This window comes from Moschus berezovskii, chromosome 11, assembly GCF_049115385.1.
Source record: "Moschus berezovskii isolate FMDL1 chromosome 11, NW_MosBer_1.0, whole genome shotgun sequence".
Lineage (NCBI taxonomy): Eukaryota > Metazoa > Chordata > Mammalia > Artiodactyla > Moschidae > Moschus > Moschus berezovskii.
The window spans coordinates 82,407,172-82,432,324 of NC_142470.1; the positions used below are offsets into that span (position 1 = coordinate 82,407,172).

General features: G+C 40.6%; 1 protein-coding gene across 2 annotated transcripts in view; it reads left to right on the plus strand.

Moving 5' to 3' along the window:
* Nucleotides 1–25,153, plus strand: part of THADA (THADA armadillo repeat containing) — a 352,983-nt gene that overhangs the window by 192,242 nt on the left and 135,588 nt on the right. For both annotated transcript variants that reach the window (XM_088841512.1, XM_055399202.2), the window contains exon 30: nucleotides 4,087–4,255. In XM_088841512.1, coding sequence (XP_088697638.1) covers nucleotides 4,087–4,255 — 169 coding nt within the window. The remainder of the gene's footprint in view (nucleotides 1–4,086; nucleotides 4,256–25,153) is intronic.

Here is a 25,153-nt window from a genome sequence, read left to right on the forward strand (position 1 = left end):
TTATATCCTCTCACACTCCAGGCCACATATGCCTGAAGAAAAACTGGATCTCATCACACCCGCTTCCTGTCCCACAGTTCAGTTCAGTTGCTCAGTCATGTCTGACTCTGCGACCTCATGGACTGCAGCATGCCAGGCTTCCCTGTCCATCACCACCTCCCGGAGCTTACTCAAACTCATGTCCATCAAGTCGGTGATGCCATCCAACCATCTCATTCTCTGTCATCCCGTTCTCCGCCTGCCCTCAATCTTCCCCAGCATCAGGGTATTTTCCAGTGAGTCAGTTCTTCACATCAGGTGGTCAAAGTATTGGAGTTTCAGCTTCAGCATCAGTCCTTCCGATGAATATTCAAGACTGATTTCCTTTAGGATGGAATGGTTGGATCTCCTTGCAGTCCAAGGGACCCTTAAGAGCCTTCTCCAACACCACAGTTCAAAAGCATCAATTCTTCAGTGCTCAGCTCTCTTTATGGTCCAACTCTCACATCTATACATGACTACTGGAAAAACCATAGATTTGACTAGACAGATCTTTGTCAGCAAAGTAATGTCTCTGCTTTTTAATATGCTGTCTAGGTTGGTCATGGCTTTCCTTCTAAGGAACAAGCGTCTTTTAATTTCATGGCTGCAGTCACCATCTGCAGTGATTTTCAAGCCCCCCCAAATTAAGCCTGTCACTGTTTCCACTGTTTCCCCATCTATTTCCATGAGGTGATGGGACCAGATGCCATGATCTTAGTTTTTTGAATGTTGAGTTTTAAGTCAGCTTTTTCACTCTCCTCTTTTGCTTTCATCAAGAGGCTCTTCAGTTCCTCTTCACTTTCTGCCGTAAGGGTGGTGTCATCTGCATATCTGAGGTTACTGATATTTCTCCCGGCAATCTTGATCCCAGCTTGTGCTTCATCCAGTTCAGCGTTTTGCATGATGTACTCTGCATATAAGTTAAATAAGCAAGGTGACAATATACAATCTTGACGTACTCCTTTCCCAGTTTGGAACTGGTTGATTGTTACATGTCCAGTTCTAACTGTTGCTTCTTGACCTGCAAACAGATTTCTCAGGAGGCAGGTCAGGTGGTCTGGTATTTCCATCTCTTTAAGAATGTTCCACAGTTTGTTGTGATCCACACAGTCAAAGGCATGGGCGTAGTCAGTAAAGCAGAAGTAGATGTTTTTCTGGAACTCTCTTGCTTTTTCTGTGATCCAACAGATTTTGGCAATTTGATCTCTGGTTCCTCTGCCTTTTCTAAATCCAGCTTGAATATCTGGAAGTTCTCGGTTCACATACTCTGGAAGGTTCACATACATGTGGAAATTTCTTGTTTCATAAGAAAGCCATCCTCAGTGATCAATGGAAAGAAATAGAGGGAAACAATAGAATGGGAATGACTAGAGATCTCTTCAAGAAAATTCGAGATACCAAGGAAAAGATGGGCATAATAAAAAACAGAAATGGTATGGACCTAAGAGAAGCAAAAAATATTAAGACGAGGTGGCAAGAATACACAGAACTATACAAAAAAGATCTTAATGACCCAGATAACCATGATGGTGTGATCACTCACCTAGAGCCAGACATCCTGGAATGCAAAGTCAAGTGGGCCTTAGGAAGTATCACTACGAGCAAAGCTAGTAGAGGTGATGGAATTCCAGTTGAGCTATTTCAAATCCTAAAAGATGATGGTGTTAAATTGCTGCACTCAGTATGCCAGCGAAATTGAAAAACTCAGTCACCACAGAACTGGAAAACGTCAGTTTTCATTCCTATCCCTAAGAAAGGCAATGTCAAGGAATGTTCAAACTACTGCACAGTTGTACTCATCTCACACGCTACCAAAGTAATGTTCAAAATTCTCCAAGCCAGGCTTCAACAGTATGTGAATCAAGAATTTCCTGTCCTTAAAGACTGACAAAACAGTATCCTGGAAATTTTTTTTTAACTTGATAGTAGTGTGTGTGTGAGTATGTGTACTAGAATCTATCCTTCCATTTAAACAATTTGCCATGAGAGAGGAGTTTTAAATAGCTTTTAGTCATTGCTTTAGAATGAATGGTACTTAATTAAATATTACTTTAAAAATAGGCTTCTACTCTTTTTCTGTAATTGCATTACTTTTTTGAGGGACAGTTTTGTTTTGCTCTTTAACCTGATTGTGTGCATTTGGAAAGTACCCTATTACAGAGTATCAGAAAGCAGAAAATTCTGGCACTTCTCCGACTTTCCATTCTTTCTCCTGTGTGGATGCCAGATTCCTTTGGGAAATCATCATTTGTAAAAGGTCAGGAGCAAAAGCAGGGGGATTCTTTAGTGTATGGTTTCTGCTAATTAGAAACTAAACATCTGTAACCATGTCAGAATTATTTGTATTTGAAAAGAAACATTTATACACAAGTGCTTTTCGGGTAACATAAAGCACACTGTAACACAAAGTATTATATGTCAGAGGGGTGGGGAGACAGACAGCCCAGGAAGCTTCTGACAGATGGCTGTACTGGGTGAGGTCATTTGCTAATTAAATCTCAGAGCTTTTTCAGAATATTTTCTTTTCTCCATCAATTGAAGTTTTCTCACTCACTACCCCTTCCCACCCCCACCATGGGCCAAAGCAAACATTTAACTCCTTTTGCCAATTACAGATCAGATGTTTAATCATTTTAAAGGGAAGATACGTGAGAAAATGGATGAGTTGGCAAAGTCCAGCCAAAGCCATTGGGAAATCTCTAGCTCTGTACTGTAGCCTTAGTCTTTGGTGTCTGCTCACATCATGTTGTAAGGTGAGCTATTCTCCGTCCTGGAAGCGTGTGCTGATTGGCCCATCTCTAGCCTGCTGTCTTAGGGAAAAAAACAACACAGTGTTTTGATGTATCCTGTACCTCTTTCTCTTCTTTCCCTACTTTCTCCTACCTGTCCTTCTCCCCAAGACAAAATCTTGCTTAGGTCGTTACATTTGTACAGAACTTAAATCTGTACTTTTACTGTCATATTAATATACATGTCAGTGATACCTCTGAAGTGTTACACTTTAGTCATAGGGCTTTATCTCTCTACATGCTAAGCATCAACGGCCCCATGGGCCTAATGGCCCAGATCTTGCCAGTCATTTTTTCTTGGAATATTGATTAATTTTGGAAAACAGATAGGAGGCGATCTCTTTCCTCTGCAGAGTCTGCTGTCTTCTGGTCTTCCCCATTCTTGTCTTGGCATTTAAGACATTTATATAAGTTGAATTTTTTTTTTTAATGGGATGAAAGATCTTTAAGTCTTGAGGGTTATAGTCAAGAATTTATTTAAGCTAAGACTTAACCATATTGGGCTTTCCTTTCAATTAAGACTGTCTGTGAAGGCTCTCAGTTGCACAGTTTCAACAAAATGGTTGTGGACTCTCAGGTTCTAAGTATTTACAGAAAAAGAGGCCCGTAGATGACTTACCTTTCTAATGACTTCTGTAGAATTTCAAAATAACCTCTTGTCCATGACTTTCACTTACTTAGGAACTGGCTTCTCTCCAAGCTCTTTGAGTGTGAGGCAAGGGCTTGGTGACTCAAGGGTCTGTCTCTTGTTCTCTTGACAATAAATTCAGAGCCTGTACTTGGTCATTTCAGACACTCCCCAGTCTGACCTGACCCACTTTTCAGCCTGCAGTTCCACTGCTCTTCACAAACCTGATTTAGCCAGACACATTTAACTATACTGTACCTCACGTGTTCCTACCCTTGCTTTATGTAACTGTCCCTGGTTGAAACTGCCTGGTTTCTTTTGGCATACTTGAATTTGAACCACACTTGCTTTGCTGATTTCCATCCTTTGCAATACGACAGCCCACAACCTACAACCTGTGGTAGAACCATAGATGTTAATGATGTTTATGAGAAGAGCAAAGTCACCTGTAGAACTAATATAAACAAAGAAACAAAAAATCATTTGAAATCAGGGAAGTATAAAATCATCATTTGGAATCAGAAGCAACTCCTTCCCCCATCCCTGCCGTGGGATGTCTCAGCCAGAGCTAGATAGAACATCAGCATGTACAAAGGTGTGGATGTAAATTTGTGTATTGAATGGTCTTGTGTTTTTGTCTCCTCTCAGATGTGGTCACTCACCTGTCTACCGCTCCCGTGAAATGGCAGCACGTGCCTTGGTCCCGTTTGTTATGATGGACGAAATCCCTAATACCATCCAAACTCTGTTGGCCAAACTCCCTGACTGCACTGACCAGTGTTTCCGGCAAAACCATATTCATGGGACACTTCTCCAGGTAAGTAAAGTCAGCCTTTGTGACTTTTGTCAAATACTGCAAGATGAACTTTGGTGCTGTTAGCAGGTGACGATTTGACACACAGGCTTTTCACTGCATGCGTGGAACTGCTTTCTAATGCTGAAAGAACAAGTGTTTCCTCGGTGTGCATTTTTTCATCGTAAACATGAATGCAGTGTCACAGTGTGATTCAGTCAGAACATCTTTTGCATAAAACCTAGGTTTTCTATGGCCTGCTTTTCCATCTGGCCTTCCTCTCTGAAGAAGTTGTGTCTTTTCCATCAAGTATGCCTGAAGAACATTCTGGGCCACTCCCTGTTCACAGTGAAGTTGTGAGCATTCCTTGATACACATCAGGCAGCTTAGTACATTAAATGTCAAACCCTTCTTTTCTATTTTTTCTGTTCTACAAGGGAGACTTCTCTTTTGAATAAATAAGCAAAATGACTTACTGCTTTTAACTTAACATTTCTTCTAGGCAAGACTCAAGTACAATTAATGATTGAGAAATAGGCTTCTTATTGAAACAGTCCTTTTTAAACCCTGTATGTAAATGTGGAGATAGGTTGGTATTAGTGGGGTCTTCTGTTCATGTGGCTGCTGTGGAGCGGGGCTGCGATGGGATTTAAATATCAGGTCTTGCTTCTGATTTGTGAACAGATTTGAGAGATGGCCTTGAGATCCAAATATATGTTCTAAGCCTGCAATCCACGCTGCTGACATGGCAGGCAGTGTGTAGAGTGGTTAAAGCCTGAACTCTGGATCCAGTCTTGTGTGGGTGTCGATTTCAGATCCACCACTCAATACCTATACATCTGTGTCTTCTCTTTTGAACCAAGGATAATAATAGTAGTATATACCTCTTAGGGATTTCTGTGAAGAATAAATGAATTAATGCATATAAGGTGCTTAGAATCGGAGAAGGCAATGGCAGGCCACTCCAGTACTCTTGCCTAGAAAATCCCATGGATGAAGGAGCCTGGTAGGCTGCAGTCCATGGGGTCGCTAAGGGTCGGACACGACTGAGCGACTTCACTTTCACTTTTCACTTTCACACATTGGAGAAGGAAATGGCAACCCACTCCAGTGTTCTTGCCTGGAGAATCCCAGGGATGGGGGAGCCTGGTGGGCTTCCATCTATGGGGACACGACTGAAGTGACTTAGCAGCAGCAAGGTGCTTAGAATAGTACTTGGTCCATAGAAAGATACATAAATATTATTATTATTATTATTCATAGTTTTAATAGATCTGTGCTATAATGAAAACTGATGTTTTTAGTTACTAATTCTGTCCAGTTGAGATTGTAAAATAAACCTGGTTTTTGCCTTCCTTCCTTGTTTGTTGTATATATTCAACAAGTATTTATCTGTTAAGTGACTTCTTTATTACTACTGTGTCAAAGTCAAAATAGAGACCAAGTTCTTGTGTTGAAGGAGTTGAGGACTGTAAAAAAGAGGACTTCTCTGGTGGTCCAGTGGTTAAGAATATGCGTGCCAACGCGGGGGACACGAGTTCAATCCCTGGTCTAGGAAGATCCCACATGCCATGGGGCAGCTAGACCCATGTACCCTAGAGCCTGTGCTCCACAGCAAGAGAAGCCACCGCAGTGAGAAACCTGCTCACCACAACAAAGAGAAAGCCCTCATGCAGCCACGAAGGCCCGGTGCAGCCAAAACTAAATAAATAAATAAATTTACTAAAAGAAGAAGACCAGAAAAATGAGTGTGCTGAGTGCCACCGGATTGGTCCTGGGGATGTCAGGAAAGGCTTCCCAGAGAAAATGACATCTAAGAAGAGAGTGGAAAGTAGCCAAGGGAAGGGGAGAAGGATACCCACCCTTCAGAGGGAACAGCATTTAGAAAGACTCAGACTGGCTGAGAGTCAGCCCACCTGGGAACTGCAGGGTTGGGTGGGACAAAACTAAGGTGGCGGGTCTCAAACTGGTCTCAAGATCTCCTCACCCTCTTGAAAGTTTCTGAGGATCCCAAGTGGCTTTTGTCTATCGATATTTAATTAGAAACTAAAACAGAAAATAAAACACAGGAACTCATGAGCACACATTCCATTAGTCATTAGAGGGGCGACATCATCACACACCTCGTAGCCTCTGGCATACTCCACTGTACACTTGGGAGAGAATGAGAATGAAAGCGGAAAGTAATGTCTCAGTGTCATTTTGAAAATAGTTTAATCTTGCAAATCTCCTGAAAAGATGGTGCAACTCCCAAGCGCCCCAGACCAGATGCTCTGGCCTCTGTTATGTGCATTATGGATCGTTGGTGGTTTCTTTAGTACAAACTCCTAAGCACTCATCTCCCTTGGTCCTCACTGTATCCCTGTGATGAAGAGGGGTAGGGATCATTATCTTGGTTATAAAGCTGGGACCCTGAGGCCCACACAGTTCTGTCAGACTCTGCTATTTCTTTGAAGGGAGTCTGTAGTAATGAGTCATGCAGAACAGGCTTTTCAGAGATGCATAGGGGATGCAGCTGAGTTGGAAGGAAGGTTCAGATTGTCAGGGGGCATCCAATTGTTTTTATTGAAGAGCCACTCTTGGCCAAACTTAGAAGCAGTGAGGTTGACATTGTTTCTTTGACTCTTCCACCAGCGGTACAAATGGGCCTCCCAATCTCATTTCCCATGCTGCTGCTGCTGCTAAATTGCTTCAGTCGCGTCCGACACTGTGCGACCCCGTAGACGGCAGCCCACCAGGCTCCCCCGTCCCTGGGATTCTCCAGGGAAGAACATTGGAGTGGGTTGCCATTTCCTTCTCCAATGAATGAAAGTGAAAAGTGAAAGGGAAGTTGCTCAGTCGTGTCTGACTCTTAGGGACCCCATGGACTGAAGCCTGCCAGGCTCCTCTGTCCATGGGATTTTCCAGGCAAGAGTACTGGAGTGGGGTGCCATTTCTTTCTCTGCTCATTCCCCATACTCACCTCTAAGAGGTCTGGCTTGGGTTCTACCAATCTGCCCAGCAACAGCATATAGTCTTTTACTCTGTCTCTGGGCTGCCTTTGATATTCTCAAAGTTACTTCTTCTGCTACATAATATGTGAAACACCGTGGGAAAGTCAAAACCCTCTAACGCTGGGGTGCTTGTGGCTATTGCTCTCGTTCCTGAGTGTTGGGGAAATGAATGGCTTGTCGGAAAAAACAACAACTATATGGGTGTTGGGTGCTCGGTATCGTGTTTGTGTTTGTCAAACAGATTCCTGTCTTTCCCAAGATTGGCTTTTACCCTGGCTGAAAAGAGGAAGGCAAAGGCTTGTGAAAATCCTTTTGTCATGTCCATTCGGGTGTCTCATCTGTGTTGCAATACTTCTGCTCACTCTGCTGTTCTTTGTGGGGAAAGCAGGAGGGGCTAAGATGGGGTGGGCTCTCTTTCTCATTCCCTTCTGTAGCATATCGATTCCTTCTCTGCATAAAGCTACCCTTGAAATCAGTAAAAGACCTGCACCTGGAAAAGCGATATTAGGGCTTGAAAGGAATAGTCATCTCCATGGGACTTTCAGAGCCAGCTAAGTAAATAGAAAGTTGTTATTTTTTTCAAAAGCAGGAAGTCATTTCGTAATCAGAAAACAAATTCTTTCACAGAACATTTTCTTGAATTATAAATTTCGACATCTTTGAAAAATGTTTACATAAATATATTAAACCTCAGAGTTATCTCTGTAGTATACCTTGCAAACAAGAAATATGCTGAGCTCTGAATTTGGGGGAACTGTGGAAGAAAGACTCAAATTATAGGACATGGAGAAAAGGAAAGAACATGTGGGATTTGTTCCTTAATCATTTTAAAAACCAGAGGCTCATAATTGCCATATTGAAATGGATGTAAGTAACGCATGTCAGAAAAGGTGAGATTATCCTGCAGGTTCACTAGAGCCAGCGGTAAATGACATTAAATCTCAATAAAGACTAGATAAGAGCCATGGACATTACCTCATTTGGGAACAACACTGGCAGGGCTACCCTGTCTTTTAAGTAGAATTAAACATCTGTTCTTGTTGCCAGAATTTTTCACGTTGGGGACTTGACATTATTGCTAGGTTACTTATCACTCCCAAGAAATTGTGTTGGAGTTCACAGAGTTCTCTTGTATGGAGGAAGAGTTTGGCCAGCAATCATGAGGAAAGATTTATTCTGGTTCTTGGGTACTTAACTCACCTTTGGGTGTTTCATAAGGAAATATATACTATTTAAAGTCAAAGATTGAATTCTAAAGTTTTTTCATTTCCTGCCCATTTCAGTTATTTTTCCTATGGTATAGACATATAAAAGGTGATCCTTGCTCTTTCTTTAATTAAGCTCTTTTATTTGGGTAAGCTGAAATGGGCAGTTGAGGAAATTCAGCTGCTATTAAAGCAGAAAAACCACTTTTGCATTTATATGTATGTTCTAGGCAAAGATATTCTTTTTTTCTTCAGTAATTCCAAATTATCTCCACAATTCTACATGTCCCTTTCCTGGTATTGCATTGTCTCCATCTTTACCAGCAGAATCTGTTGAACACTTTAATTCTTTTATTCCAGCTCCCTAAATTTGGAGCCTTGATTTTTGCACTTTGAGAGTTCTGGGTTTAAAAGATTCTACTTTTCTAGTTGCAGAGCTGAGTAGGATTGCTCTATCCTTGGGTTGACATGAAATATTAACCAGGGATGGGCTTCAGAGAGCCTAGGCCCACACACTATCTCACACACACACACATGTGCGTACACACACACACACACATGCACACACCCTGTTCTCTGTGTTTCTGATGAGGAAATTGAGGTGAGCCTGGGAGAGAGACTTGAGATAAAGTCACAGAGATAGTCAGGGTACAGAAAAGACATTAAAGCCTGCGCTCCTCTTGTGTTTAGAACTTGCTGCCTCCCTGATAGTTATGTGAATAATGACTTTTTATGCCTAGGGAAACCAAATCAAGAATCTATCTTTGCTCTGTTTTTAATCCCTTATCACTCAATTAGTCTGCTTAAGTCTAATTTGATATACTACAGCACTGGAAACAAAGAAGTCCATCCATATTAAATAGAGGGACAAAGGATGCGAGTGAAATCCTGCAAAGCTACAACTGGTAAAAGACCTTTCAAAGTACTTATTGTACCTTCCTTCCCTCTGCTCATCTCTTTCTCATCATTTCTCTTTGGTCTCCCATTTAATACTCCTTAACTGGAAATACAGAATCCTCAGGACCTAGGTCATAGCCAAGTTCACAGTTGCCACACCTTCTGTCTTCCTTAAGGGTGTAACAAAGCCCCTCAAACTTGGGCAACCATATAGGTCCTAGGCCTGGGAGCTGCTGGGACCATGTAAAAGTGGTCACGATTGAATTCAGTTCACACTGTGGAATGCCTGCCCTGTTCTAGGCTCAGTGAAATCATGAGTTCTTTGCCTTTAAGGCTTTTACCTCCCAGTGTGGGGAGCTGTGGGCTAGAAGCCAAGTGAGCCAGTTAAACCCTCAGGGACCAGGGGGCGTGTGAATACCAGAAACAAAGGGCAAAAGATGAAGGCATCAGTCTTAAAAGGAGACTGAAGCTAACGCATTTCTGCCTTGGTCTGTGACACCCTGACGGGCTCGGTGTTAGGGCCAGAGTTAAGATCTCGATAGGGGTGGGTGTCGGGGTGCTGGGCTGGGAGCGGCACCGCAAAGATGAAGACAGAGGAAGATCTTGGTGTTACGTTTGTGGGAAAGAAAAGAACATCAGGCCAGAAGAATGATGGGCCACTTTGGTCCGCTGGTTGTCTGAAGGCATCGCTGTTTAGGAAAGAGGAATAAGACAACCACCTCTATCCTCTGCTGTAAAGAGAAGCAGTGGAGACAAATAAAACGTCAATAATGGAGGCGGCCTGAAGTATAAATTCTATCGGAGGTTTCTGAATAAGGAAATGAATGTTTTTAGGAAAAAAAAGTTTTTACAAATATCGTTACACCAAAACCTATGAGCAAGTAGAATCTGAAAGAACAATCAATTCCATCTTTTCAAAATGTGACCATGTAATACAGCACCTTATGCTTGAAGAATTTTAACACCTTTCTCATATTTCTTAAAAGTGCAGAATTGTGAAACATAAAGTAGAAATCCTCTCGAGCTGTCCAGAGATGAAACATTCCTTGACAGATTCCACTTGGTGACCTAAGCTTGGCCTGTCTCCGTTGTTTATTTTCTACACAGAAAATAGAATTTCAGAATGGAAAATCGAAAACAAAAGATGAAATTATGCTGATGTTGTAAGTTGTAAACGGACGGATGGGCAGTGTGCTTTTTTTTTCTGGAATGAGTCATGAAGAAAGGCTCACTGTTGTCACTAGTGGCCAGATTTACTCATTCTTTCTGAGTACTTGTGTTCCTGTGAAAGGAGAAAAATCTAAATTGCTAGGTCCCCAGTCCAAGAAACACTAAGGCAGAGCTTCACATGGCTGTATGTGTGTTAAGTCTTTATTGACTCCTTCAGCACCCAGGGAGGCCGAGTGAGGCCTCGAGGGGCTGGAGGCTCCAGGCAGTCACCTGCAGCATCTCTTTATCCCCAAGTGCCCAAGAAAGGTTATATTCTGCAAGTGCCTTGATGTGAAAAGGATTGGGAAGCCCTGGGCCCTTAAGTTAGAACAAACAACAAACAAACTAGACCTTGTTAAATCTTACCTTTTGGCAATGTATTTCTATCTGGATATAAGCCCAGAAAAGTCATTTTTAATTAAAATGCTTCTCTTGAAGATGAATTAATCCCTTCCTTATAAATATTGAAAGGCTTTTATTTGATGTGTGTTACTTATGGAGCCTGTTCTGGGTGTGGAAGACAGCTTTTAGCTGCCAGGTTTGGAACATTGACGGTAGTACACTGTGACCATCACTCGCCAGTGTCCTGCCGCTGTTTTCCAGTGCCCTGTACTGACAGTATATCAGCCAGGGGTGTGTAGAGTTGAGAGCTTTTTCAGTTGCTGTATCCCCTGGCTTTTGTACTGTTTGGAATTAGAGTTGGGGAAGTAATGGTAGAAAAGAGTATATGTACATAAGTATGTATGTAGATATAACACACAGACACATACATATCCACATGTATAGAGATGCCAGTTATAGAGAGTGTGTGTGTGTTTATAGATTCAGGGAAGAGGGGTGTATGTATTGAGGATCTATGGCGGCTCTTCTGAATCAAGGATGTTAATCCATCACATTGATGAGAAAACTGAGAGCAACAGAGGTTATGAGTTTGACTAGTTATGCAAGGATAAATGGTCAAAATGTATCTGGGAATTAAAGCAACTTCTCTGGAAGAGGGAAAAAACATTTTTGGGCTAGAGCGACTGTCTCCAGGGCTTTCAAGGTGTGGGGTAAAGTGGAAGTTGACACTGTCTATTTGTTTGTTCATTCAACTGTTGATTGAGCACTGCTCCAGGTGCTTAGAATACATCAGAGAACAAAAGAGACAGACCTTGGCTTCAAGGATCACAGCTCTCAAAGAGTGTACATTCTAGAGTCAGGGAGACAGGCAATAATAAATGGTATTATAAGAAAACTTACTCCAATTTATTGTATGAAGTATAATAAATAGGTATGTCATTTATTAAGAAGTAATCACTGCTGTAGACAAAAGGAGCAAGTAGGATAAGGAGGATCAGGAATTGGTAAGCAAGGAGGGCAGACAGCTGTATTTACTGCATCAGAATAGTCATTTTGAAAAGGTAAGTCTTGAGCAAATCCCACCAAGAGACAAAGGAAAATGTTATTATTTTTTAAAATAAAGAGTAAACATCTTTTCTCCAGAAATTGGGTTGGTTACACATGTCCATATGTTCAAGACTGATGATCCCCTGGAGAAAGGAAAGGCTGCCCACTCCAGTATTCTGGCCTGGAGAATTCCATGGGATAGGAAAGAGTGAGACACGACTGAGCGACTTTCACTTCAGTTCACTTCACCTGTAATCATGGGAAGTGCCTGTAGAGTGGGCACTGGTGGATACGCAGGCCAGAGCGATGTTGTTACATAGAGGCTTGCCTGCTTTGTAAGGTCCCCATGCTGTATGTGCAGGTTACGGGGGACCGTGTGAAGTCCTTTCCCTACAGAATTACAGTCTGTCTTGGTTCCTGTGAGCTTAGGCAAATCCGAAAGTATCACATTGCCTCCTCACTCTCTAGAATGATCCTTACTCTGACTGTCTATGGCTGGGCCTTAGAGATAGGGAGTAAATGTGGAGAGTTTGTTTATGCTCTTATTTAGCAGATAGCTATTGCATAGGGATTTTTGTTTGTTTGGGTTTGGGGAAAGATTTGTTTGTTTTTGTTTTGGCCATGCGGCATGGCACGCAGGATCTTAGTTCCCCTGACCAGAGACTGAACCCATGCCCCCTGCAGTGGAAGTAGAGTCTTAACCACTGGATCGCCAGGGGAGTCCTATTGTGTGGTTATTAAGTGCATAACACTCAGCTAGGTTCTCTGGAGAATACAAAGAAAAGTTGATATATGACATGTTTTCTGCCCTCAAGAGGCTTGTGAGTTGCCATGGAAAACAAGCCATCCACACCGCAAACCCTACCCAGAGACACGCTGTTCTAGGCAGGTGGTCAAGAACGCATGTCTGAGAGGAGAGCTCAAAGAGGCTTGGGAAGAACCTTTCAATTAGTTTTCTGTGGTGGAGACAAGGGGCTTGGTGAGAGCCAAGGCACGGAGGAGGGCAATGCAGAAGCTTTTTGCAGAGGAAGTGAGGGGACGAGTCAGGTCTCGGAGTGTGCTGGGGAGCCATGGTATGCCTAGCCTTTAAAGCGTGGTGTGTAAGGCAGCAAGGTGTGTGCAGGAGCATGTTAGTGTCTTGTTTCTTGTCTGTCTTTTTAACTACTATTTATATCAGGTGTATCACATACACAATGTATTAATGAGGCCCTATATAATTTCTGAATAAGTCTGCAGAAGCCGGGAGCGTGTACTCAAAGAGGGCATTCTATGCGGCAGCTTGTCTCCGACTGGGTCCCTGCTCCGCTGCTTGCTAGCTGTGCTGTTTGCAGCGAGTTGACTTCTGTGCCTCTCCTTCTTCCTCTGTAAATGGGCAGATAAAACTACCTCCCAGTTTGGCTGTGAGGATTAAATGAACGAACTAATACATGGGTCATGCACTCCAAGGTCTGCAGCACACAGTAAGTGGTCAGTGCCTGCTGGTTATTATTACTTTTGGGCGCTGCGACCGCCACCACCATGCAACACCGGGTGAGGGGTTTATGATCCAAAAAATGTGAGGACCACTGATGCAGATGGTGAGTGGAGGATTTTGAGCTACAGAAAACTGTGCTTTCGAAAAATTAATGTTGTGTGTCAAAATAGCAATGTAATAATCTCGACTGATACTTGAGTGTGTGCGTAAGAGAGAAATAAGTCTATTTTCAGCAATTTTGACTTTATGTGTTAGCATGCTTCACAAAGACGTTCATCAGCTCAGTCAGCACTCTGTACCTTCCTGTAGATCACACTGAAGATGATAAGAGCTCAAATTAGTTCTGATTTTCAAGGGCTGAGTTCCTGCCTATCAGGTTGTTTTTCCTTGCACCTGTTTTGTTTTGAATTACCTCCTCCCCCAGCCCCCATCAGAAACCCAAGGAAAGGAATACTGTCACATTGTGCCAGACACAGGAGTCTTTTACCATTTGAAGGGGGGAATTTGACATTCATAAAGGGAAAGGGAAATGCAGGATCCTCCGAGATAGATTAATCTAGCACTTTTCCGAGTTCGTGTTTCATCTTGGAAGACACACTTTCCATTCTCTTCCAGCCTTATTGTTTGAGGCTTTTTATGACAGAAGTTAATTCTGAATGTACTTTAAGAACAGAGCACAGCAACACGTCACACTGTGGGCACACTAGCAAGCTTCTGTCATTTCCCAGATTTCCTATAAATATCAGATGGTGTGTGGTCCCATTGGGTGATTCAGTTCATTTGATGGGCCTCCCTCCCGTGAAAACAGTATTATTTGTTGTTTGTTTTTGGTTCTGCCAATCTAACAGGCCAAAGGAGTGCCTCATTGTTTCCATGAGGGAAGCATTTTTGCGCTTGCAGAGCGCATGTACTTGTTGCATAGCCCTGGAGTTCATTTAGAGCCCCCAATACATTTCAGTTACTGAGGACTCAGTTGGCTCTTCAAAAGAACAGTGGTTGAGAATAGCCAGACAATGTGACAGCCGTCTTAGAGGGCTACAGTAAAATAAGTCCTGGGCCTAAGAGAAAGTTTAAATAAACAATAAAAATCTTTCTATTTTAAACCACGTTACTGTTCGTGACATTCTTATATTTCTCAGTACCATTGACTCTTGAACAACATTGGGGGTTGGGGTGCTGACAGCGTTCAGTGGGATACCCATACATAACTTAAAAATAATTTGTTTTAGGTTTGCTGGGTCTTCATTGCTCGTAAGTTTTTTTTTTCTTGTCCGGGCTTCTCGTTGCGGTGGCCTCTTTTGTTGCAGAGCACAGGCTCTAGGGCATGCGGGCTTCAGTGGCTGCAGCACATGGGCTCAGTAGTCGCAAACTCCACTCCCAGCCTCTAGAGCACAGGCTCAGTAGTTGTGGCACACAGGCTTAGTTGCCTGGTGGCATGTCGGATCTTCCTGGACCAGGGATTGAACCCGTGTCTCCTGCATTGGCAGGCTGATTCTGAAATGCTCAACCACCAGGGAAGCCCCACAAATAGCTTTTGACTCTACTTAATAGCCAGCTGTTGACTGGAAACCTTAATGATAACACAATCAGTCAAGTGACATATTTATAGATGTATTATATACTATGTTCTTATGATTAGTAAGCTAGAAAAAAGAAAATGTTATTAAGAAATCATAAGGAAGAGAAAATATACATTTGTAATTACTATATTTGTTAATACCGTTAAGTGTGCATAGTCTGTTTACAAAATGAATCTTCTATCAATACCTACATCAATATTATATGATATGAAACACTAACACTAGGCATCAAAAATGAAAAGATTATGTGAAGAAGAAACTCACATTTATTTACAGGTATAATGATTCATGCACTGATCACACAGAAACAGCAGTGTGACTGTTTTGTGGTAGCCTAGCCTGTACATTATGAATAGAACTGTTATGACCTACAACATTAAAGTCATATTCATAATACAATGTCAAAAACATTACATTTTTTAAAAAACTGCTTACCATTGATAATAGGTTGATACTCTTGTTTCTCTAATTACTAGAGAGAAAGGTATACCATGTGATAATGTAATTCTTTGGAAGCAAAGTTATAAAATGGTAAGAAAACTAACACATTATTTTATCTAACCATCTCATCCTCTGCTGCCCCCTTCTCCTTTTGCCTTCAATCTTCCCCAGCATCAGGCTCTTTTCCAGTCAGTCAGCTCTTTGCATCAGGTGGCCAAAGTATTGGAGCTTCAGCTTCAGCAACAGTCCTTCTGATTAATATCTAGAGTAGATTTCCTTGAGGATTGACTGGTTTGATCTCTTCCGTGTCCAAGGGACTCTCAAGAGTCTTCTCCAGCACCACACTTTGAAAGCATCAATTCTTTGGTGCTCAGCCTTTTTTATGGTCCAACTCTCACATCTGTATGTGACTACTAGAAAAATCATAGCTTTGACTGTACGGACCTTTGTCAGCAAACTGATGTCGCTGCTTTTTAATACACTGTCTAGGTTTGTCATAGCTTCCTTCCAAGGAGCAAATGTCTTTTAATTTCATGATTAAAGTCACCGTCCACAGTGATTTTGAAGCCTAAGAAAATAAAGTCTGTCACTGCTTTCACTTCTTCCCCATCTATTTGCAAAGAAATGATGGGACTGGATACCATGATCTTAGTTTTTTGAATGCTGAGTTTCAAGCCAGCTTTTTCCCTCTCCTCTTTCACCCTCATAAAGAGATTCTTTAGTTCCTCTTTATTTTCTGCCATTAGAGTGGTATCATCTACCTATCTGAGGTTGTTGATGTTTTTCCTGGAACCTTGATTCCAGCTTGTGTTTCATCCAGCCCAGTGACCACAGGACTGGAAAAAGTCAGTTTTTATTCTAATCCCAAAGAAAAGCAATGCCAAAGAATGTCCCAGCTACCATGCAATTGTTCTCATTTTACATGCTAGCAAGGTTATGCTCAAAATCGTTCAAGCTAGGCTTCAGTAGTACATGAACTGAGAACGTCCAGATGTACAAGCTAGGTTTTGAAGAGCATTTCACATAATGTGCTCTGTGTACAAGTTAAATAAGCAGGGTGACAATATCCAGCCTTGTTATAGTCTTTTCCCAAATTTGAACTAGTTAGTTGTTCCATGTCTGGTTTTAACTGTTGCTTCTTGATCTGCATACAGGTTTCTCAGGAGGTAGGTAAGGTGATCTTGTACTCCAGTCTGTTTCCCACAGTTTGTTGTTATCGTCACAGACACAGACTTTAGTGTAGTTAATGAAGTGGAAATAGATGTTTTTATGAAACTCCCTTGCTTTCTCCATGATCCAACAAATGTTGGCAATTTGATCTCTGGTTCCTGTGCCTGTTCGAAACCCAGCCTGTATATCTGGAAGTTCTCAGTTCATGTACTGCTGAAGCCTAGCTTGAAGGATTTTGAGCATAACCTTGCTAGTATGTAAAATGAGCACAATTGCATGATAGTTGGAACATTCTTTGGCATTGCGTTTCTTTGGGATTGGAATAAAAACTGACTCTTTCCAGTCCTGTGGTCACTGCTGAGTTTCCCAAGTTTGCTGACATATTGAGTGCAGCAATTTAACACCATCATCTTTTAGGATTTTAAATAGTTCTGCTGGAATTCCATCACCTCCATTAGCTTTGTTTGTAGTAATATTTCCTAAGGCCCGCTTGAGTTCACACTCCAGGATGTCCAGTTCTAGGTGAGTTCTTGTATATTTCTTCTTTGTATTCTTGTCACCGCTTCTTAATCGCTTCTGCTTCTGTTAGGTCCTTATGAGATATCTGTTTATTTGTGTCTTTAATTTTTTTTCACCAGTGTTTTAGAGTTTTCAGTGTATAGGTCTTTCATCTCCTTAGTCAAACTTATTCTGAGTATTTTGTTTTTCATGCTACTTTAAATGAGATTGTTTATTTCTTTTTCAGATAATTCATTGTTAGTGGATAAAAGTGCAACTCGTTTTGTGTGTTGATTTTGTATCTTCCAACTTGACTGAGTACATTTATTGGTTCTAACAGGTTTTCTTTTGGTGGAGTTCTGAATTTTCTATATATAAGACCATGTCATGTGCAAACAGAGATAATTTTACTTCTTTTCCAATTCAGATGCCTTTTATTTCCTTTTCTTGCCTGCTTTCTCTGGCTAGGACTTGTAGTACAAGATCTATATCATTAGCTTCATCTTTGCTTTTGCAAAGAGTGCTGAGAGTAGACACTCTTGTCTTAGCCCCAGTCTTAGAGGAAGAGCTTTCAGCCTTCCATTATTGAGTATGATGTAGGCATGTTGTGTTTGGGGTTTATTTATGTTGAGGTTCATTCCTTTGTATACCCAATCTGTTGAGAGTTTTTATTGTGAACGGATGTTGAATTTTGCCAAAGTGTTTTCTATATTTGGAAGATGATCCTATGATTTTTATATTCTATTCTGTTAATGTGATGTGTCACATTTATTATATTGCATATTGTTGACCCATCCTTCTATCTCAGAGATGAATTCTACTTGATTATGGTATATGATTTTTCAGTGTACTGTTGAATTTGTTTACTAGTATTTTTGCATCTGTATTGATCAGGGATATTGGCCTGTAGTTTTTTTTGTTTTGGTTTTGTTTTCTTGTAGTATTCTTATCTGGCTTTGGTATCAGGGTAAACTGATCTCGTAAAATGAATTTGGGAGTGTTCCTTCCTCTTCAAATTTTTGGGAAGAGTTTGTGAACGATTGATTTAAGTCTTTAAATGTTTAGTAAAATTCACCAGTGTCCTGGAATTTCTTTGTTGGGAGGTTTTTCTTAAATTATTGTTTATTCAGTTTCCTTATTCTTTATTGGTCTGTTTGGGTTTTGTTTTTTTCTGATTCAATCTTGTAGGTTCTTATACATGTTTTTAGGGATTTACCCCATTGACCAATGTGTCGGTGTACAGTGGTTGATACAAATGTCTTTCTTCTTTGCCTTCCTTATTCTTGTGTTCCATTAGACCCTCAGATAATAATGCATTTATTCACTAGAATGATGTATGCATCTAGCTCCTAGAGCAGTGCTGACCATTCTGATACGCGTGACCACCCTGGAATCCCTCCTCCCACCCCATATCTCATACTTTATTTGCCCTTTACGCTCAGATCATTAGGTTTCATCTTTGCCCTTGTGCATCATCTGTGTTGCTTCTCCCAATTAATAGTTCTGTCTCAGTGTAACAGTAGTTGAGAGGGGAGGGAAGGCCCTGGAGTAAGACCGTCTGGGTTCAAATGCCAGCTCAACTGCCAACTTAGATCCCTTAACCTTCATTCCTAATTCTGTAAAATGGAGAAACAAATAGTTTTCTGGGGATAGCTGTGAAAACATGAGATAAAGCAGAGTGACTCTAATGGTCAGATCATTGACTCTAATGGTCTCCAGAAGAGGGCTGGGGAGGGGGGATGGCAGGGCAGTAAGGGGCTCCTTTGAAACTATTCTAAAGCTACATTGGTTGTGATCTCCTCAGTGTGCGATGAGTTTCATGATCATTCTTGAGTGCAGGATACTGTTGGGGATTCCTAGCAAGTCTCAATCTCCACGTTTCAGATGGTCCCTTTTTTGTTTTTTTTTTTTTAATTTTTTTACTAAATGAAGGTAGACTGTTGCCCTGCTTCATCCTCCTCTTTCTTATTAATAAAGGGAATGTGTGTTACATACTTGAATTAATGGCACTCTGGGGCAGTTGTTAGGTATGTACAGGTGTCATGTGTTTTAATATTTGACCTATATTCACGTTGAAGAGGTAGGCCTCTCTTTTCACTAGGATCTTGGCCATTCTCCTACTTGGGATGCCTTTTTAATCTTAACAAAGTGAAATTTCGGGTGAAGGGGAAGTTTTTCATTAACTACCCGAGAACCATATTTCCCAAAAGGGAACTAAAATTGTTTGGAGTTATTTTTTATATAAAATGGGTTTAACATGTTTTTTTTAAATTGTGACTTTGAAGAGTTTATAAGTGCCAGAAAATTCCATCACCTTTGTTACACTTCAAAGGGATCAGTATAATTAACATCTTAAATGTGCTATTTGACATTTTTCCCCCTTACTCACCATTTAAGCCTTTTAAAAGTATCTTTATTTCATGTAGATGGTAAGACAGGTTTTACTTACAAGTTTAAATCAGTTTATAGCAAAGGGACATTATGCCTTTCCTTTCTTCTTGGATTACAGGACATGTTGTTTCTAAAATGCAGTTGTAGTTTCATGTTTTATAATTGTTTTTAAGTATGTGAGACATTTACTAGTCCAATTAACAAACTGCTTTTTTTATTCTGAAAAGTGGTATTCATTGATCAGCCTGAGAGAAAATTTAGTCATCAGGTTTGATTTTCAAATGTTTATTTAGAGGACAGAGTTATAGGGCAGTTGTTTATATAAAAATTTATGATTGAGCATACACTCACGTGTGTATGTATGCATTTAGAATTGAAGTGCTGGAAATTTGAGTTCATTTTCTCATAATGAGATGGAGATACAGTACAATCTATAACCCACCAACTCAAAATGAGGTGGTAGATTTCTGAAGAAGCCTGTAATCTCTAAGCGGTAGCAGGGCTGCTGCTCTCGTAGCCCACTCCTCCCCAGGACCTCCTCAGCCTCACTGAAGAAGGAGGGGGTCTTCCCTGGTAGTCCAGTGGTTAAGACTCCACACTTCCATTGCAGGGTGCATGGGTTCAATCCTTGGTCAAGGAACTAAGATCCCACATGCAGGATGGCACAGCCAAAAAGAAGGAAGCAGACCGTATTGTTTTTCATTGATGTCTTCAAGGTCATTACTTCATCTGTTCTGGATCAATGTATAATTTACTTTAGTAATCTTTCTTTGTCCTCACTTTTGCTTCTTTGTTGTTTTCATTCTTTCTCCCTCCTGAAGGAGAGTACAGAGTGAAACAGTTCAGTTCAGTTGCTCAGTCATGTCCGACTCTTTGAATAGAGATACACAATTCCCAGCTGTCTCTCCATTCCAGAAGTTAAATCTTAGATATCACCACCATCTCAATCACAATGAGTTTGGTCAGTGGAGGTAGCCTGTGTGTGTGCTAGAGGTTGGGCCAGGAGTGGTGGTGGTGCTGCTGTGCCTCAAGTCATCTGCAGATTAATGTAAAACAAAAGCGAAAGCAACACCAAAAAGTTGACCTCGGAGTTTATATTCCAGAGATTAGATCTGAGGATTGAAAACATTTCCCGTTTGCTTCCTCGCTTGGCCTTTCAGAGATGGGGTGGGTCTCCGTGGAGCAGAATAACCACTTATTCCCAAAAGAGTCGGGCACCATCTCCAGAGCCTTGTCACTCAGAGTGTAGGGCGTGGCCGGAAGCGTCAACACTGCCTGGGGCTGATCCAAAATGCACAATCCTGGGCCGCCCCAGACCTGCTAAATCCACCTCTGCATTTCCCAAAGATCCTCATTACAGTTAGAAGTGCTAGTCCAAATAAGCCTTTTCCAGGATGTTGCAGTGGGCTTGTAACCTGCTGCTTACTCATACCGATGTAAATAAATAAATGATTGAACAGATAGATAAACGATAAAGAAGAGGTACAGAAGGATTCCAAATAATTTATGTAGTTACCTGCCAGTGTCTCCTTCAGAAGGTGAAGCTTACCTTCCCTCCCCTCCCTGGAGTGTGGGCTGCATGCAATGACTTGCTTTTACAGAGCATGCAGAGAGACAGAGAGGAGAATAACTCCACGGTGGAGAAAGCTGGCCGACACTACCTCCCTGTTATGTGATCCAGCCTAATATCGACAGTGATAAGTCATGTTGCTAGTGTGTGATAGCATGTACCCTTGTTATATGATGAGAGTGGCATGTCACCTGTGTGGTCTTCCTTCCAAAACCCATAATCATAGTCCAATTAAAAAAACAACAACAGACAAACCCAAATCAAGGGACTTTTTACAAAATGTCTGACCAGTACTCCTTAAAACTGTTGTCATCAGAAACAGCTGTCACAGGCCAGAAGAGCCTGGACAGTATACCCTGGTACCTGGACAGGAAACAGAAAGAGGACAATAGGTAAAAACTAGTGCAATCTGAATAAAGGGTGTGAAGTTAACATGATGTGCCAATTGTTTTCTTAGTTGTGAGGATGAATCATAGTGTGGAAGGTGTAGCAGTGGGGAAGCTGGGTGAGGGATGTACAGAAACTTTGTGTGCTGTTTTGCAACTTTTGGTGTCATCTAAAACTTATTCTAGTACATCTACTTTCTCATCCTCTTCGCTTAGCAGACCAGATTTTCTTTCTCCTAGAGCAGTGATGGGTAGAGGTAAGCATGCTGTGTGTATTCAGATTGCCAGAGCCTCCGAAAGGCTCTTCTGAATGTCAGTAATTACTGACACCTGACTTCACCCAAGTGCTGCATTTGGGCCTCGGTCTGGAAAGTAGCAAGAGTCCTCACTGTTGACCCCAAGCAGGTGTTTGTTGCTTTGCTTCTAAGTGGAATAGAATTAGTCTTCATCCATTTAGCACGTGACCTTCAGTAACTGAGGCTGAGTGTTTAGAATATGGCTCTTTATCATTGTCTGGGAACATCCTGGTAAATCCCTAACACTTGATTCATTTCAGGGGGAGGGACATTTGTTCTGTGTACTTTCAGCTTTAGAATCAAGAGAACTTTGAAAATGAATTGAACCAAATGGAGGTCATGTTTGGAGAGAAGGTGCTTTTCATTAAAAATAAATGCCAGCTTATTTGTCTCAGCTGCTGGTAGAAAAAAAAATCATCCAGAGGGTCTTTAAAAGAAGAAGAGGCTCTTTCTTCAGGAGCGTAGCAACAGTGTCTTTGTACCTGACAGTCTAAACAGAAGGCTTGCACTTTCTGAACTATATCTTAATACACACCAAATAAAGTAGAAGACAGTACTGCTGGTTATGTGTAGAATTCTTGGAAAGGACAGATGTGGAGAAGGGCTATTCTGTCTTCTACAAGTACAATGTTAACCGTGCTGTGGCTCTGGGAGTTTCTCAGTGTTGATCTGACTTCAGGGCCCCCCTTTAGTCTGAAATGGTTTGCACTCGGGTGGTGTTTTTTGTGTTGAGTTGTGAACACTGACACAAGTTTCACAAAATTCTCTAGCAAAATGCCTTTGCTTGCTTGTGCTTTGTTTTATTCCTGCTCTTGGAGACTGTGGTGGTACAGGCCCTGTGCCGATTTTCCTCTGCCGTCTTACCACCATCAGCAGTTCTGTAACAGGATTAAAGGGATACCTCCGTTTCCAAAAATAGAAGTTCAAGAGGCTTATTGCCCAGCAGAGGGAAGTCAAAATAACCCGTGTTTTATTCTTCTGGCATACAGATTTTCGGTTTCCCACACTGGGATCTTGTATGTAGAATATGAAAACAGTTACAAAATTTTCCTCAGTGTCAAGTTGTGTTGAAACACTGTAGCTTCACTTTAACTCTCTTCTTTATTGGAAGGAATTTGGTATAAGGTGGATTCACCTTGACTATTACTCAGTGGCTGAAATGCCAGGCTCTCATGACAGAGTGGAAATAAGACCCCAGCATTACCATTTTAAAACTAAAAAAGCATAAAGAGAAGATACTATGTTTTATTGTAGTCACTTCATTCCTACCTGATATGCACAACTTATAATCTTGCACTGTTTTTTTCTCTTTTTTATTGAAGTACAGTTGATTTACAATGTTTTATTAGTTTCTGCTGTACAGCAAAGTGATTCAATTATACATTTATACATATAGATCTAATTCTTTTTTCTATTCTTTTCCATTACAATATAAGATATTGAATAATATCCCACGGTTTTAATTGCGTCATGCTTAGAGTTTCTTTGAAACCTGTGTTATTTTATGGGTGGAGGATGGTATATGGAAAGAGGTTTGGGATCTAGGCTTGATGTACTCTTTTCCACTTTGAGGTTATTTGACTTGGGGCAAATCACTTAAATTCTAACATGAAGCTTAGACATCTATAAACTAGTGATAACACATAATTTGAAAGGTTGATATAAGGAGTAAACATGTTGTATATACAACTTCCCAATATAGTGGCTATCATAGTATAATTTTTTAAAAGTGATAGCTGTCATTTATTATTTTTATTATAAATTTAAAAATACTATTATGAAGATTATTGAACCTTATCAATAGGAATTTAAAAATAAATTAATGGACAGCTATTGCATGATTTTTTTGGTCCCAAATTCATTTATTGAAAAGTACATTTTATCACTCCTGACAGAAATGCTGTCATTCTATCATACACTAAATTTCAGTATTCAGAAGCTCTTATTTTCTAGGTTTTCTGTCTGCTACATTGAGTGGTTTGTCTATTTATATACCAGTTGCTCACAAGAACTTTGTAACATGTTCTACAATTTGGTAGACTAATTCCCCTTCATTACTTTTCTTTTTCAATACCCTGTGAACTTGAAAGCAATTGTTTGGTTTCCCATCCTCCATTCTATTGATATTTTTATTGGAATTGCATTAACTTTATGCGTTAAATTATTAACCATGCATAACATCTTTTTTTATGCTGTTGACCTCCTCAAGAACATGGTATGCCTTTCCATTCATTTCTCTTCTCCATTCCTCAATGACATTGTATATTAAAACTTTCTTCATGTAGATTATATATTTCTCTTTTTATATTTCTTACTGCTGTTGTCATGAATCCTTTTCTCATGCTTTATCTTTTGACTTGTTTTTACTCTTGAAGGTGACTGGTTTCTATATATATTCACTTTGTAATTTTTACTGTTAGTCATCACTTACATTACACTTACTTTTTGTCAAGCACCATTTTATACACTTAAATATATTTATTCATTAAATCTTCATTACAGTCCTAGAAAGTGAGTACTGTTTTGTACTATATGAAACCCCAAAGCTCAGAGAAGTTAACTTGCCCAAGGTTGCACTGCTAGAAAGTGGCAGATCCAGGGTTTCAGGGCCTGTACTCCTAAGTTATATATTACACCATGCTTAGTCACCTAACTCTTGTTTGTTATTATTATATCATTTGTGAAAATCCTTTGTAATATGTCTTCCATTGATACTCTTGGGTTTTCCCCAAGGATATTGCATATTATAGAGATGTCAGTTTTCTCCAAATTTAAACATGGGCTTAGGGAATTCCCTATTCCCTGGCGTTTCATTGATTAGGACTCAGCACTCACTGCCAGGGCCCCAGGTTTGAAACCTGGTTGGGGAACTAAGATCCCACAAGCTCCATGGTATGGCCAAACAAAACAAACCATGGGTGTAATACATTACAAATAGAAATTTTAATTAAAAATATTTTTCCACATGACAATAAGTTCATATGAAAGAATAGTAAGATAATAGACAAGATGTTTTTTGATTGGTATTGCATTGAAATTTTAGAGCAATTTGGGGAGAATTGACATTGTTAAAGTATAATTTTCATAAAGGTAAAATATCAGTTTCAGGCAAATCTAGAATGACATGTGTAAAAGATATTACTTAATTAATAAAAGGGGACCAGTTAGATGTTATGATCAGCTCAAAGAGCATATGAAAAAACTAGGGCAATTTAACAAATGTTAGAATAAGGTTGCTGGATTAGATATTTTTTTAATTGCTAAATTGTGTCCGACTTTTTTGTGATCCCATGGACTGTGGCCTGCCAAACTGTCCATTTCCCAAGCAAGAATATTGGAGTGTATTGGCATTTCCTTCTCCAGAGGATCTTGCCAACCCAGGGATCAAACTTGTGTCTCCTGCTTGGCAGGTGGATTCTTTAC